This window comes from Anastrepha ludens, chromosome 5 (genome assembly GCF_028408465.1).
Source record: "Anastrepha ludens isolate Willacy chromosome 5, idAnaLude1.1, whole genome shotgun sequence".
Taxonomy (NCBI): Eukaryota; Metazoa; Arthropoda; class Insecta; order Diptera; family Tephritidae; genus Anastrepha; species Anastrepha ludens.
Genome location: NC_071501.1, coordinates 38,300,771 through 38,317,541, shown reverse-complemented (window position 1 = coordinate 38,317,541; position 16,771 = coordinate 38,300,771). Strand labels below are relative to the sequence as shown.

At 37.7% G+C, this 16,771-nt stretch overlaps 1 protein-coding gene across 2 annotated transcripts; it reads left to right on the top strand.

Moving 5' to 3' along the window:
- The first annotated feature begins 719 nt into the window (after nucleotides 1-719).
- LOC128865206 (uncharacterized) lies at nucleotides 720-15,760 on the top strand. Of its 2 annotated transcripts, XM_054105328.1 has the most exons (12): nucleotides 720-1,091; nucleotides 1,155-1,454; nucleotides 3,232-4,584; nucleotides 4,641-5,156; nucleotides 5,294-5,411; nucleotides 5,480-5,615; nucleotides 9,572-9,701; nucleotides 9,766-9,978; nucleotides 10,507-10,575; nucleotides 13,510-14,241; nucleotides 14,300-14,764; nucleotides 14,855-15,760. In XM_054105328.1, the coding sequence occupies exons 2-12, from the start codon at nucleotides 1,364-1,366 to the stop codon at nucleotides 15,310-15,312; spliced, it is 4,281 nt and encodes a 1,426-aa protein (XP_053961303.1). In that variant the 5' UTR covers nucleotides 720-1,091; nucleotides 1,155-1,363; the 3' UTR covers nucleotides 15,313-15,760. The 2 variants fall into 2 exon arrangements, with proteins under 2 accessions (XP_053961303.1, XP_053961304.1); XM_054105329.1 differs by lacking the exon at nucleotides 10,507-10,575.
- The last annotated feature ends 1,011 nt before the right edge of the window (nucleotides 15,761-16,771 follow it).

The window sequence follows — 16,771 nt, the reverse complement described above, 5'->3', positions numbered from 1 at the left end:
GACGTCACCGAGGTCATGATAGCGATTTGTTATGAAGAAATGAGAATCTGTTGATAACATATAACTAGAAAAATCAACGCAATCTGTGCTGATTGGCCGAGTAAATGAATACGTGTGAAATAAGCGGGCAGAACTGGGCTGCCGACTACCCGGTGACGTGGCAGCTTCGTTTCATCTACTGAAAGAAAATTTCCATGAAATATCAAATTTTTGACTGTAAAAATACCGTATTCACTTTTTTCACTTACTATCAAATGCCAATTGTCAGCTGATTACTTTTTGCCAAATATCGATTAAATTACCATTCTTGCCACCGTGACACTTCGTGTATAAGCGCTTTCGTTACACTTACTAAAAAAAACATAGCATAAAACTTCCAGGTAACGAAGCAAAAGCTCGATGTGAATACTCTTAATAATAACATCATGTGACAGGCAACGAGGTTTATATCCTCGACAGAATGAATGCGTTCATCTGATTCTCTTATTTTTATACAACTGTTATCAAACGTTATATTTCTATTTTCGTACAACAATCAAATATACTTGTATAGTACTACAAAATGATAATAAACTATACACCTGTACTAATAATTTTATAATGCTTTTTATAGTTTAAAATTATTTTATGATCAGCACATGCAACTCTTTATATTAATACAACCCTGCAGAAAACAGCTGCGCAAAATCATTGACAGCTGTCAACGAAACAACACGTAAAGATCAAGAAACAAAAATTTTGCAAACATAAAAAACAAAAAGACGTGAAAGATTACAATAGACGTGAAATGCTGAATTAACGAAAATTAGTATTCTTGAGGAAATACTTTTTATTTAAAAAATTGCTAATATTAAAAACAGAAGTGTGTTTATATTATGAGTGTTGATAAGCTAGAAAATATCACACTAATGTGAAATGTTTGTGTGGTCGATACCAACGTTTTCCTTTTGTTATTGTATACGTAATTCTTCGATGGTCATTCATCTAGCCATCTACGTTTTATCTTTCCCATAATAAATGTGATTGTTGTTTAACCTGAAGCACGGAGGTGCAGGTGTGTCAGTAGCAGTGTAATAACATTATTTTAATAGGTAAATATTACATTACAAATATATTTCTACAAAATATAACGCAGCAATTTGTTGAAATTTCAGACGAACAAAGGAAAACGACGGCGAAGACGGGTGGAAATAAACGCGACATATCAATTATTGTCACTTGCTGTTGTTGTTTGTTTGTGTGCGCTGTATTTTTTAATTGAATCTCCTGTTGAGAGCCATTAATTAAAAAACAAAAATAGAAACAAAAAAAAAAAACACGCTGGGCAACTACAAGACATAAGTTATGCTTCATAACTGCAGAAATGGATCCACAAAAAATTACTGAATTAGCCGATTTATTACGAAAAAATGGTGATAAAATATTGAGCTCGGAGTTTTCATTAACACTATCAGGTACACAGGATTTTCGCTTGTATGTAAAAACTAACTACGTTACTTGTGTATTGAATTTGTATCAAAATCATGGACGGAATCAGGTTTATAGAACTTTACTTGAGATCCATAAACGTTGTAAGCATTTAATCTAAATAGAGCATTTAATCTAAATAATAGATAGGCATTTAACCTTAATAGTGCCGCCTCAGCTGGGTAGGTTCGTACATGAAGGTTCGATGCCCACTGTTTGCATGGTAGAAAAAATGAATTACCTCCGTGAAACACTTCTCTTAAAAAACTGTTAAAGCTCTGCATTTGTGCGTTAATGGCAGAAGACGAATCACAATGTTGTTGAGAGGATCGGTTAAACAAATGATGTGTGCGTCATTGCATATGTATATGTATGAAATAGCGCCGAATTTGAATTTCGTATTTATTGTTTGATGTCATTTTTTATTGTTATGGGTACCTATTTATATGCATACTTACTTTTTCTTTGTCTTATTATTATTGCTTACATTTTTTTATTTATTGTTTTGGTATGCCATATTTTAAGCACATTTTTTTTCGTTAAAACATATCCAGATATATTTCGCAATTAAGCTCTTTTATGTCTTGTGCTAAAAACACAACTACTTTTGTTTTAAAGAGACATTAATATAATACATACCGATATATTTAGAGATTAAAGCGCATTAAATAGAGTATAGGGTAACCTAATTATGAACTGCTACAATTATTGGGTTGACTAAAAAGTTTGGTAAGCAAATATACACCAATTTAAACGATTTTGCCATTTACTTCGTCAGTCTATAGTGCCGGACTGACTCGGCTGACTAAAAGCCTCTATTAGACTTTACTCCATAAAAGGAGTTCTATAGAGACCCAAAGAAGGTGTCCCAATGGCAAGGAATAATCGTAAATGCATGTGGTTAGGCGTTGTTAGCAATGATGAAACTTGAAGCCTTTTCCGTTAAATTTTTCGCATTATTCAAATTAATCTATTTCACAATAAAAGCTCAAATTGTGACCTAATTGATCAAAATATTCACACATGTACATACATTAGATTAGATTAGATTGATTTGAGGTTTGTGCTTTGACCTCATGGTCTTTTGTGCCCTCTACTCATCACAGCACCTCATCCAGAGTTCCAAGATAGAACTCAAATAAAAATAACTTAATTAGGCCATTTATTAATCAACTTTTTGTATGACCCAATATAAGCGTGCATTTCATCAAAAACAAAAATTAACTTTACCTTAGTAAATTGAAATGTGTTTTCTAGCTTTATCGCTTGGTGACTAATTTGTGGTCTATGCCAATGTGTATTCTACATTTTTATTGGGTTGTGTACGTTGTGCATACAAATGAATCCGAAATAGAAATAATTAAATCTAAATTAGTGTATAAATAATCACACTACTTTTCGCCAAATTATGTCGCCTATTTAACATCCTTTCGCTTTTGTAAAAAGTCAAGTTATACTTATGTATGTATGTATGTCCACAGTCTACGCTAGATCAACAAAAGTAAGATTTTTACATTGCGCTTCCATACATACGTACGTAAGTATGTATGTATGTGGTCTGAATAGTTGCTATTGTTATTGCTTACATTGTTTTGTTGCCATTGTTGTTTGCATCACTGCGTAAGGCATAAAATGAGCGCCAGCTTGATGTCGATCACAACAACTAAGCCCCTTATCATTTATTATTGATTTTTGAACCGATCATGCAAAGCCTTAATGATATTCTAATAATATAAATGTAACTATGTGTGTAATTTCTTGCAGGTTCACTGCTGCGCGCACTTAACGACTCATTCACACTGATCACAGATGGCGCTACAGAAATTGGTGCTTCTCCACAGACCTTCCAGGTCGCCAAACCGGTCAATTCGAGATCGCCCGTTTTCACGGATCTGCAGCTCATCTACGATTTTGTGCAAAAAACACCACTACTTTGCATTGTCCATTATCCCACTGATGAGTACTTTGAAGGTACAATTGATATCAGCAAATTCCGCGCCTTACGTCGCCTAGAAGTGCAAAAGACTAATGTACGCCAGGTGGTTGGCATACAGCGATTGCGAGCGCAACTACAGCAACTCATTTGTATGAAAAGTCTCAGTAGTGTGGAAGATATTATAACGCGTTGTGGTGGTGACAACTCGAATGGTTTTGTGTGGAATGAATTGAAAATTGCCGATTTTAGCTATAATAGTTTGCAACGCATTGATGGCGCATTAGAATTTGCACAATTCTTACAACATCTTAATTTGCGCCACAATCAGCTGCGCAGCGCAGAGGCTGTCAAGTGGTTGCCACACCTAAAAACATTAGATTTGAGTTATAATTGCTTGCAATGTGTGCCACAATTTCACATGGAGGCCTATAAGCGCCTACAATCGCTTAATATAAGCAATAACTTCGTGGAGGATCTCATGGGTATTGCCAAATTGGATGCGCTCACTGATTTGGATTTGTCCGACAATTGCCTACTTGATCATTCGTGTTTGCTACCGCTAAGCGCCTTAGTAACGTTGAACTATCTGAACCTCTATGGCAATCCATTGTGCTGCCACCCGAAGCATCGCCTGGCCACTGCGCAATTCCTGCACAAAAATACCGCCACTGTGAAATTCATATTAGATTTTGAGCCGCTTTCGAAGAGCGAAAAAGCGGTGACCGGCAGCCAACAGTTACGACACGTTGGTGCGCTCAATCGTTACGCTCAACGGTCGTCTTCAACCTCAATTAATAGCAGTCGTGTGCCATCCTCAACGCAAACTCCTGCCTCCAGTGTGGGTTCACTGCGTTCCTTCAAATTCAACGAAAGCTTAACAGAGCCATCAGATTCGGTTAAAACAACTGATGGTACGGTGAGTTCGCGAAAACAACCATCTAAAACACGTACGGTAGATATATTGGAGGCTGACGGCGTGCTTTCACAAACGTCTGATGAGAAAGATGAGGTAGTGGTAACCGAAAAACTGAAGCTAGTGAAGGTAACTGTGAAAAAAGCAAACATATCAGTCGATGACACACAACACTTGGAAGCAAAGAAGCAAATTGAAACACTGCGCGAAAAATATGGCGCCAATTGGTTGCAATCCGGCAATGCAGAAATAATGCAGAGTGTCTTAGGTGAGTCACGTAAAATAAATCAAAATTTAAACTTATTAATAATTCCTTTTTCACAGGCATTGAAACCACAAACGGCACGTCTGTGGATGCAGCAGTTGCCACAAACACTTCAAGACAACTTTTTGATGACTTTTTGGGCGAGCTTTCTGAATCAGCACTTGCAACAGCACGCCCCACGCCACAATTACAAAATGATGTCAATGAAGCATTGAATAACACAGTGCATTCATCGACACCCTTGAGTGATAGCTTCTTGAGTGGCGATGTACCTAAACTGGAGATTTTCGTTTCACCTATCAAGGAGAATGGCCCAAATGCCAATGCGGATGCAACTTTGTACCAAAGTATTGGCAGCAATAACTCTAATGCTAATGAAAATCATACGCTTTATCAATCGGCATATGCTGATAGTACAATAATGCAATCGGTAGGAGATTCGTTGAATTCTGCTTTGGAGCAGAATACAGAACAGTCGAATACGAGTGACGATACGGCAGCAGAGGTCGAATATGACGAAGAACCTCTACATTTGAAGGATGTGTATTCAAATGTTGCAGATGATGAGCCCGAGGGTATGTTAATGCTGCACAAAGATGCAATTTGAATAGGGTTAAGAGGAAATATTTATATATTTAAAATTCACAAATATATTTGCTTTATCATATAAAAGTTTTTTGTTATCCTACATTCAAAATCTTTTATTTTTTAGTCTCCGAACCTGAAGATGACGAAGTGACTTATATAGTCTATACCATGCCACGAAATGAGGCCGTATTCCTAACCATATCCGAAAATTACTTGCGTGTTCGTGATACCTTAACACAAAAGTAATTAAAGTTTTTTCTTTTTGTTTTTTGATGAATTTTAGATTAAAAATCTTGTATTCTAATTTTAGAACTATAACGAAGTGGAGCTTGAAAATTTTAGAATCCTGTGATCGCATAAAATCAAATACAATACGCATTAACTTCGATACAATCAAGGCGGATAAAAAAGAGCGCATCTATACGGTTGAAGATGGATTATGCCAGGTAGGTGGAAATTAAATTTCATATTTTTTCATAAATCTTTTAATTAATGGAAATTAAGAGATTTGTTTCATTTAAAACTTTTTTTAAATATCATTTATGATGTAAATATAATTTGGCAGTCAATGATATTAAAAAACATATAAATATATGTAATTGATGTAATCGCCACGGGGAAATTAATTTTCGATCCCTCGGCACTCACTTCTATATCATCTGAATGTATTTGTATTTGAACGTATGTGTGTAAAAGGGCCATCAATCCTGCAGCATTCTCTAAAAGTATTTCGGTAATGTTTTGCTGTATTTAAAACTCATCTTTTAAAGAACGAAAAAATATTTGGAGATGAAACATTTTTTTATTTTTTATTACTGCGGTATTCAATTCAGGATGAGAAATAATATTAAATAAGAAATTAAATTACCCTAAAGTTATTTCTTTGGATATTCTGTTCAACATGAGTTACAGTGTTTTTTTTTTACAGAAAAATATAAAAGAAAATGTTTTTGATGCAGATTATAACTGTTAGAATTATCCTCACGACAGTCGATTCTATGTTAGCGGAGCGAGTACCTACGGATAACGACTATCACTCTAGCAGCATTCTCCGAGCACTTATGGAGAATATTTATGATATTACAACAACAACACGACAGTTAAAATATATTAATGTATATAATTATGGTTGGTCTTACCATAGAAGAACGAATTCAAGCAGCTAATAGAGTGTACGCATCACTTACAAAGCTTTTTAAATCAAAACTCCTTAACACGTTCCCTGTCCGCTGAGCCACATACGGTTCAGTAAACGTGCGCTTGATAAGCACTGATACGTTCCTGAGCCATATGTGCGTCAGGGGGTATATGAACCACACGTGTTTCATGAATGTCCCTTTACGCTCATGGACCATATGTGTTTCAGGTAGAAATATCCTACATACGTTTTTTTATTGTTAATTATTATTATTACTAAAGCTATCCTATGACTACAAAAAAACAAATTATTCAAAAACCCTGTTGGACTTGTCGGTCAATTTTGCATTTTTGTATTGGGACAGGGAACGTGTTAACAGACCCTACAAGATGACACTATATAAAACCGATGCTGTGCTATGGGGCTGAACATGTACGTTGAGTGAAAAATATAAAAAAAGCTGCAAACATTTAAAAGGAAAGTTCTCAGAAAAATATTTGGAGCAGTCACAGTTGCACCAGACGAATGGCGCATACGATGGATGACAAACTGAACGAACTTATTAAGTGCGTTACATCAAAACGCAACGAATCCGATGGTTAGGCTACGTTATGAGAATGGACAGTTCAAGAGCCCAAAGGATAATTCTGGAAGCGAACGCATACACAAATAAAGCAAAAGGAAGACCAAGATCGAGGAGGATAGACGAAGTGAAATAAGACTTGTAAAAGCTTAATCTAAAGAACTGGAAGGAAGCGACAACGGATAGAGCAGCATGGATGTGTACTGTTCAGCAGAACAAAGCTCACAAGAAGCTGTAGCGCCAAAGGATGATGAATTATGGTTGGTTGGTTGGTAGAGGTGCTGGCTGAGTGACACATCCCAGACTCAATTATCACAAAAGGTGCCATTTTGGTACCCAACTAGTAGAACCACTGCCGTTATTTAGTCAAACCATCTTGCTTTGACTATAAATCTGCCTATGCCATCTATTTTCTGAAGATTCTGAAGATTATTGACTTTCTTAAGACATCGCCAGTTCTGAACTTGTAATAATCTGGCAAGGTCTCCTTCGCTATTTTGCAAGTAACGGTGTTGGTCCATCTGTCAACAGCCTGCTTCTAAAATTGCAAGAAAATCTCCCTTTTGTAGACGCTTCGGGGGCATCCCACTGCTATCACTTCCAATACTCTAGAGGAAGCCCCTTTTCTTGCCAGCTCATCAGCTTTCTCATTTTCTTCTATGTTCATGTGGCCAGGTACCCACATGAAAGAGATGTCTGTCATACGTGCTAAGGCATTTAATTCTTCTTTGCATTGTCTGACGATCTTTGAATTAATTGTTGATGACTTTATAACTAAGTTGGCTGCTTCCCTTATCCCAAGAACCTCTGCTTGAAAGGTCATATTCCAATTCCACAGGACTTTCGAGGTCTTTTCAATTGGTGTAAAGTGCAAAATTTAACTCCCATTCCTTTAGCTTGCGAAACATTACCTTAAACTCTATTCTGAAGTTGTTGCTGTTGTTATGGCAGTAAGGGAAGCCCCGTCAGTGTAGAGTATATCATCGATCGTCTTCATCAGGCTCATCTAAAGGTAGGCCCAGGAAACATGCTGTTTCGACAGGTTGGGTCCAGAGAGAGAGGGGTGTTAGATGAGTGGGTTCTAAAGGGCATGTGAAAATGTGGTTAGTGTCGTGCGGGGTGCCTTCACATACCGAACATAAGTTAGGTATGTCGTGGTCAATTCCGGATAAGTAGGAGTTTAATTTGCTACAATATCGAGAACGTAATTGTGCCAGTATTACGCGGGTTTCACGGGGAAGCTGGAGCTCTTCATGTGCAATGGGTGGTGGTTGGTCTCCGATTACGGCATTCACTGGACGGGAGCTTATGAAGGTGGTAAAAGTCTCCCGGTGAATGTCATTTAATGTCTGTCTAAACACTGTCCGGTCCAGTAGGTATCTGTTTGTTTTGTCGGCGTAGTGTAGTAGGTGTCTCCTGACGTACCTGGGAGGCGGCTCTGTCTCAAGCAGGTGTCTGCAAGGGTGAAACCAACGGTAGCACCCCAACAGGAACTGCTTGCTGAGCAGTTTGTTATGCTCCTTGAAAGGTAGCATATTGGCCTCATTGTGAAGGTGTTGTATTGGGGGCATCAGGAGGCAGTTCGTCGCTGTCCGAATGGCAGTGTTTTGGCATGTCTGAAGCTTTATCCACTGCGTGTCCCTAGTTCCAGGCGACCAGACAGGCGCAGCATAGTTCAGAACCGGCCGGCCAATTGCCTTAAATGTCGATAGCAACAATTCTTTGTCTTTGCCCCAAGTGGTGCCGGCAAGCGATTTGAACACCTTGTTGCGCTTTTGGACTTTAGTGGCAATTGCGGTTGTGTGCGCAAAGAAGGAGAGCAAACTGTCGAAGGTTACACCCAACATTTTGGGATTGTTTACCGTCGGAATTGGTGTATCATCGATTTCTACCTTCAGGGGCAGTTTGGCCTGCTTTAATTAATTAATTAATAATTGACGCGTACACTTCTGTTAGGTGCTTGTCCGAGCTCCTCCTCCTCTTATTTGTGGTGTGCGTGTTGATGTTGTTCCACTAATGGAGGGACCTACAGTTTCAAGCCGACTCCGAACGGCAGATATTTTTATGAGGAGCTTTTTCATGGCAGAAATACACTCGGAGGTTTGCCATTGCCTGCCGAGGGGCGACCGCTATTAGAAAATGTTTTTATTAATTTTGCTTTCACCGAGATTCGAACCAACGATCTCTCTGTGAATTCCGAATGGTAATCACGCACCAACCCATTCGGCTACGGCGGCCTGCTTTAGTCCAGGTAGTAAAAAGGGTCGCTGTGGACTTTGTGGGGAAAGTTGGAGATTCCTCTATTCTGAAATCTAGGGGAGTGGTGATATAGTCTGTAGTTTTCACTAAATCGACTCGAGAAACGCATAGAAATTTTTTTTTTCTGCACCTCTCAGTTTAATTTGGTTTTTTTTTTTTCAATTATAGATGTTGTTGTTGCATCAACAAGCATTTTTGGGGAGTGCTGTTAGAGTGCCAGACCTTTGTCGAATATAAATCTAAAATATTTTTCGGTCTTTTTTTTTTGCTACTCGAAAATAAAGAGCAGAATTTTAACGAAAATTTCCCACTAACTGTTAGAATAAATTAATGTACTTCTATATAATATGCCTTTATGCAATTCTTACTATTTAATTTGTAATATAAAATTTACTTATTTACTAAATCGTTCGCTTTCCTAGGAGCTTGAGCGAAAATTGCGCGATATTCTCTCCCAACGTGATCTGTCGGAAATGAATCAAACCGTCTATCGCTGCGTAAACTGTACCTGTCAATTCACAGCGGAGAACAAAAAGATGCCGCAATATCAGGGTAAAGCTTTCAAAAAATATATTTAAAATAAATTGGTGTAGTATAGAATTTTCCTTCTCTTTAGAAATATTCTGTCCTTACTGCAAAAGCAGTTTTGTCGCTGAAATTCATGATATACCCAAACCTCAGCCGGAAGCAGCTGCCGAAAGGCTCTCACCTGCAGCTATAGTGGAGGAGGAATCACCATTCAACATCAGTACGCCGTCGATACTGCAGCAGTATAGCAATGCAGCATCTAACATTGATGTGGTTAATGTAAATGATACAAATAGTATTGGTAAGTTTACTGGCATTTCAAAAGTGGAGAGCTTAAATTATTCTCATTTTTACACTAATTTCATTAAGATTTAACTTTAAAATTGAATTTTGGTGCTAGTTGTACGAGTATTATTTTGAACGAAATGGATATTTTCAAAGAAGAAATTTTTAACTGTGATTCGTAACTTGTGCTTTGTCAAAAAATTGTATTGTACTTACATATATTCATAGGTTAGGTTGGACTTGGTTGATCCTGTAGATCGCACATAGACCAGAATCTAACCTAACCTACATACAAGTATATTCATATCTTTATATATTACATATCCGCATTCATTTATAATCCTTTTATTTTAATTTCTCAAGAATTTTTACTACTATTTAATGCAATAATATTTTTATTTCTTTTCTACATTTGCATGCTCTTCCACGGTGCAAACAAACCAAAAACAAATCCACTCAACTATCTTACAATAATCATGCTTACTGTTTTTGAATTACAATTTAAAAAAATTATAACTGCAACATGAAATGTGTATTGCTAAAGTTAATGGACCCACCAGGCTTACCGCAATTAACACACCAAAATATAGGAATCTGCTACAAGGGCTAAAAAGTTAATATCTCTTACTTGAGGTTTTTTTAAATTGTCTATATAGCAAAAGCAGCATTGATTTAAACAAATTTTTCGCAGTTTACATTTTTGAAGAAAATAATTTAAAAGAAAGTCAACCTTGAGATTGCACTAATCAATGCTTCTTCCATATTTATTTGTATTTATGTTTTAAATCTAAACCCTGCGCCCAACTCAGGGGTTAAACAAGAAAAATTGGCAGCATACCATATTTTGTGAATTGAAAATGTCGAAGGAAAAATTTAGAAAATTTTTTTTTTGTTTTTTTTTTTAATAATTTCTAGCTATCTTCTACGGAAACACCTATCAAGCTTTAATATTCATTATCAATTTATCGTATGATAAATATAATTTGGAATGTTAACAACCGCAAAATTTTGGGTGGTAACGTCCATCGTACAACAATGTCCTCTAACCACTGAAATCGCTAGCCGACGCACTTAAAGCAAAGGCAAAGAAATGTTGCGGACGACATTTAAAGCAATTGACCGGTAATTTACGCTGTGCCCGTCTGGTCGTCTGGCACTAGTGATGCGCAGTGAACAAAGCTCAAGGCCTGTCAAAATACTAATATCAGAACAGCCACGAGAGTTCTCCTGATGTCTCCCTTAAAACACATTCCCAATGAAGCTTTCATGCTCCCGACCAAGGAGCTATGCTCAGCAAACAATTTCTGCTTTTGTGTTATCGCAAAAATCATCTCTGCAACTACTGGATCGGACAATATATAGACAAACATTCATCGGGAGACTCTCGCCACCTTCCAAAACTCCCGACTCCCGAATGACACCCATTGTAGACGAAGAGCTTCAGCTGCCTCGTGAGATCCGCATAACTTAGCTCAATTACCATCTGGTTAAACTCCTACTTATCCATAATAGACCTCGATATACTCAATATATGTCCGACATGTGAAGGTACCTACACCGCACAATACTAACCACCTATTCACATGCCCTTTTAAACCCCTCACCTAACACCCTTCTTCTTCTGGACACAACCTGTGGAAACAGCACGTTTGCTGGGCCTTCGCTAGAAGAGTTAGACGATGACCACCGGTGACTACATAACAGTGGTCGGGCCTAATGAACTACTACAACAACAACAACGAAAAGAGATGCAAAGCCTGCTAAGGCTTTTTAAACATTTTAATACATCCTGCGGTCTATTGTTCCGTAATTTATATGAATGCACGGCAATACCACCAAAGTAGTGTAGCCTTTTTCTGCCTAGTACAGGGCATTCACAAAGAATGCGCTCTAAATTTGCACTGTTCATTTCACAGAATCGTCAGATGAGGGACAAATTTTATTTAAGTGATATCTCAAGCTACAGTGGCCTGTAAAGTGACCAATTAAAAATCTTAAATCTGCTCTGTTGAGCAAAAGTAGGTTTTCAGAAATTCCTCTGCCCGACGTTCTTCTTGATTGGCGCGATAACCATTTTAAGCAGTTTTGGCCGTGTTTAACAAACCGAGCCAGTCGTTTTTTCTCGTGCTTGCCGGCGCCAATTGGAAACACCAAGTGATATTTCCAACACAGAGGTGGTTTTTCTCTTACAATACTCGCCATCGCTAATGGGCAAAGATCCAAAAATCTTCCACAGGATCTTTCTCTCAAACACTCCAAGGGACGCCTCATCGGATGGTGTCATCATCTAAGCTTCTGCGGCATGATGGGAGCCTTATAGAGTGTTAGTTTTGTACGCCGAAAGAGGGCTTTACTACTCAATTGCCTACTTTATCCGACGTATCACTTGTTGACAAGAGAGATTCTCCGTTGGATTTCAAGGCAGCTTTTCACAAATTCCTCTGTCTGACCTTATGATATTCAGTAGATAATTCATATTGAATACGGGGCTACGTTACCTGATATATGACTTGAAATTCGCAACTCTTAACACAAAAACACTTTTGAGGAGCAGGCCTCAAACTCTATTCTATGTGATGCGCTCCCTTCTATAAAATATTTGCGCACACATAGATGAACCCATAGTCCGTTGGTCCTTGGTGGACAACCACCTCCGATATGACATTTCTGTCGGTTCTTATATTTATTACTGGAATGATCCAGATTTATACCCTGACAAGAACTGTCAGAAGCATTCGCCAGAAATTTATAAGGGATGTTTTATGCTCTTACAATAACAACATCCGATATACCAGACATTTTTATATAATATATAAAATATAAAAAATAGCAACCCTACCGGCCAACTCCCATTTAATGCGAATTTAGATTTCCGTCATAATTTACGATGGGATATTTAAAGTTGACAAAAACGGTCAATAACAATGTTTTTTTTCATATAATATAACGGATATTTTTAAAATCACAAAAAATGTATGTATGTATATTTCGCGGTAACTTCAAAAATAATCCCCAAAGGGTTTTTTTTATTATTTCAGTGCCTAGAATTTGTTACAGTCATGCGAAGTCGGCTTTTTTCGCACCATCGGATTTTTTGTTGAATTTTGAAAGTTGTGCGTTCGCAAATATTTCGGCCTTGAAAAAAATTGTAAATGTACTCGTATAATATTTTTTGTAGCTTTTTAGAAGTTAAAATGTTGATACATTTACGTTTTCTGTAAAAAATATTAAAAAGTAGAGTTTCAAATTCAAATTTTAGTCTTCCTTCCTCTCCTAAAAACAAAATTATTTAAAACAATAACAAATTTTTGCCATTGCATACTAATAATAGAAATCCGAAAAATGCACCAATGTGGGCGTGTTGTCATGCATAATAAAAATATTAACATCATTAATTTAACCCTTACAACAGCTTGGGTGCAGGGTAGATCTAAGTAGTATAACATTTTTGTCACAAATTATCCGCTATTAAAATTTAAAATTGTAAAATGTTTCTGTTTTTACCGCCTCTCACCCAACTCTATTAAACAATCCAACAAACGTAAAGGTTCCGCTAATTCACTAAACGAATCCTCGTCCTGCTCGAAAATTACCAACTCACAAAACTCCTTCGATTCTAATCAATCGGTTGTGGGTAGCTCCAATACGGAACGTAAGCAGGAGTTCAACGGTGAAAGCAGCGATATCGATATAATCTCCAACCCCAGTCAATCAAGTATAGAAGTATTGGACCACCACGCCAGCCGTAAGGCGTCTGAGGAGCGACGCCTGGCGCATATGGCACCGTTAGAGCCGATCTATGACTTCAGCTATACCCAAAGTTTCATTGAGCGAGAATTTGGCAATACAGCTGCGGCGGTCGCGCTAGAAAACAAAGCTAAAACGCAAAAAACGACAACAGAGAAGACATCAACAACAGCTGCTGAGGCAACAATGACAAATAACGCTGCTGTAGCACCAGCTGTCACCGCTATTGGTGCTTTGACACATTTGCCGCTCATTGAAAGCAGTTCCTCTGGCTCGGTCACGGATAGTGTATGCACCGCATACGAGCAACAACAGCAACAACGTTTGGAAAAAACGCCCTCCTCCGATGAGCTACTTTCGAAGAGCGCAGAAGAGGCGATTTTAAGAAATCTGTTGGCAGCTGAGAGTGCTGCACAATTGGTGCAAGGTAGCCTCACGCCAGAGCAAACGAAGCCGACAAATGGTAAAACTAACGGACAAAATGTGCAAGCAACGAAAAAAGAAGACAATAAAGTTTCATCCGTGTTTGGTGGTAAGTATAAATTCTTCTGAAATAACCAAAATTTAAATTAATTTACTTCTGTTCGCAGCTCTCGTTCAGACAACGAACAACCTCATGTCCAGCTCGAAGAAAGCAAATGCACAAACAAGTCAAAAAGAATCTACCTGTCAGCCATACAAATACAACTACGCGGATTTCAACGATGTAGACCATCGCCTAAAATTATACTTCTATCAAACGAAATTCGATGAGAATGAACAGTTCAAGTGGTTGGCGCGTGGACGCATATTTAATGGCAATACCAAATCACTTTGCCCAGGCATAGTCGTCATGTCCACCTGCAAGTGTTACCTTATGGAGGCGTTTGCACCTGAAAATGAAGACGTTACCAAGTGGCTGCGTTTGTTGGTAAGCGTCACCGCAGATCGTTTAGAATGCATACAACTGCTGCCTTGGAAAATGGGTTTGGCTTTTATGTTGCGCGATTGGGGCAATTTCCTACTGCTTCTACAGGATATCCTTCGCACCGACAGTTTATTGTTGTACTTTGCAAGTAAGTGAAAGTAAAATTATTTTCGTAAACAGAAAAAAAAACAATCTACTAATAATATCTGTGTGCATCTTTCATGCTATTATCGTCTAGATAATTCACTACCCTCACAGTGCGAACTCAAATATCAACCATCTGTCGAGTTATTGAAGCGCCTCAATACAGCCGTCAGAGACGAACAGCTGAAAATGTGCGCAATGCTCAATGGCTGCATAGTCACCTGTGGTCAAGCAAAGCGTAGCTTGAGCACTTGCACCCTACTAACTACCGACACACACCTGTGCATTAGTTCGAGTAAATTCGATTGGTTGACTACCTCAGAGTCAGATGCGGAAATTGAGATTTGTCTGACCCAATTGATGTCGAATCTCGTTGAAGTGGAGCATGTTGATGCTAATACCTTTACAATAAATTATTTAGACGAAACTCAGGATCAGAGTGAATTATGGCAGTGCGCATTCGAAACGAAAGAGAATGCAAATAGTTGCTTAAATGCTATAGCACAATCATGGGAGAAACTTTTTGGCGTGCCACTCTTAAATACATCGTGAGAACTACGTATTATCAAAGCAATTTTTAATATAGGACATATATATATAATATATACATAAATATATAGACAAATAGTTTTTTTTTACTAATTCAGACTAATAAATGTTGGGTGCAGCGAAAGCTAATAGTTGAAAATGGTGATAAAGCCATATGTAATGTAGACAAGTAAAAGAAAAACAAGAAAAAAGGTGTGCTTCAAAAAGGTGTAATTATTTATACTGTATACAATACAAATGATTTTATATATCTGTGTAACTGCATAGCGTACATACATATTTACATTTTATCTATGTATGTACCTACAGACAAGCATATACATAAAAGACGTTCTTTACTAAAATAACAATTCATAGAACGTGAACTTTATAAAAATGAGTGTATATTTGATCATTGTTTGATTTTTGTTCATTTCCATTTTGACAATTAAAACTTTATGCAAAGAAATAAGTCGTTTACTTTTAATTGGAGGCTAACAAAAAAATTGTACCTTTTAAAAATACTTAAATTTATATGAAAATCATGGTTTCGTCTTCTCACCACAACTGTCCGGCCGGCCCAGAATAATATGTAATACAGGGCTTTCACTTCAGTAGCATTCCCTAAAATGTGATGGTGAATATTTTGAGATGTTGTAGCATCTACAAACAATTGGCGAGCTAACAGAGGCAGCGAGAAACAGACACAAGCTGACAACCGTATGGCTAAGACCAAAATAACGCGTTCCCCCGACAGTCGGTTCTACGTTACCGGAACGACCCGGATTTATATCCGGCCAAGGACTGTCAAGCCAGCAGCCCTCCCCATTTGTTTTTGCTGCTACAACAACAACAACCGAAATAACGTTTGTATGTAATCGCGAACATCCAGCATTGGATACGTCGATCAAGAAAAGATAACAAAAAAGAGGTTTTCTCGAATGTACGCCTATATAATGGCGCGCCTTCAACTCCAAAATTCTATGAAAACGGAGTAACACTTAGAAAGCGTGAACAACATCCACCCCAAGGGGGTTTCTCAACTGAGCGCTGACATGCATGATGTAGTACGATAAGAGAGATAGGATAAACATTCATACTATAAGTATCTGTCCAACAGCTACTATCTATTTATCTATCTTGCACCAATAACATTTTGGACGGAATCGATGGAGACTTAGACTAGCCAGTTTGGGCGTAAAGTATTGTTACAACCACAAAACCAGGCGTTTCCTGTGGCAATCGGATTTACTTGATGGAAACAATTGGGATTCATAGCCGGTCACAGAATAAATGATAGCTTTAATTTGATATAGAAACTTTTTTACAGTAGCAGATACATTTATTCAACAAACGCGAACAATGTCTATTCTCCATTTGGTAAAAATATTTGTACATACATTAAAAAATAAATTATTTTGGAATCAAAAATGAAGTTAGTATTAATATATGTATCCATCCACAAATGGAGGGACCTACAGTT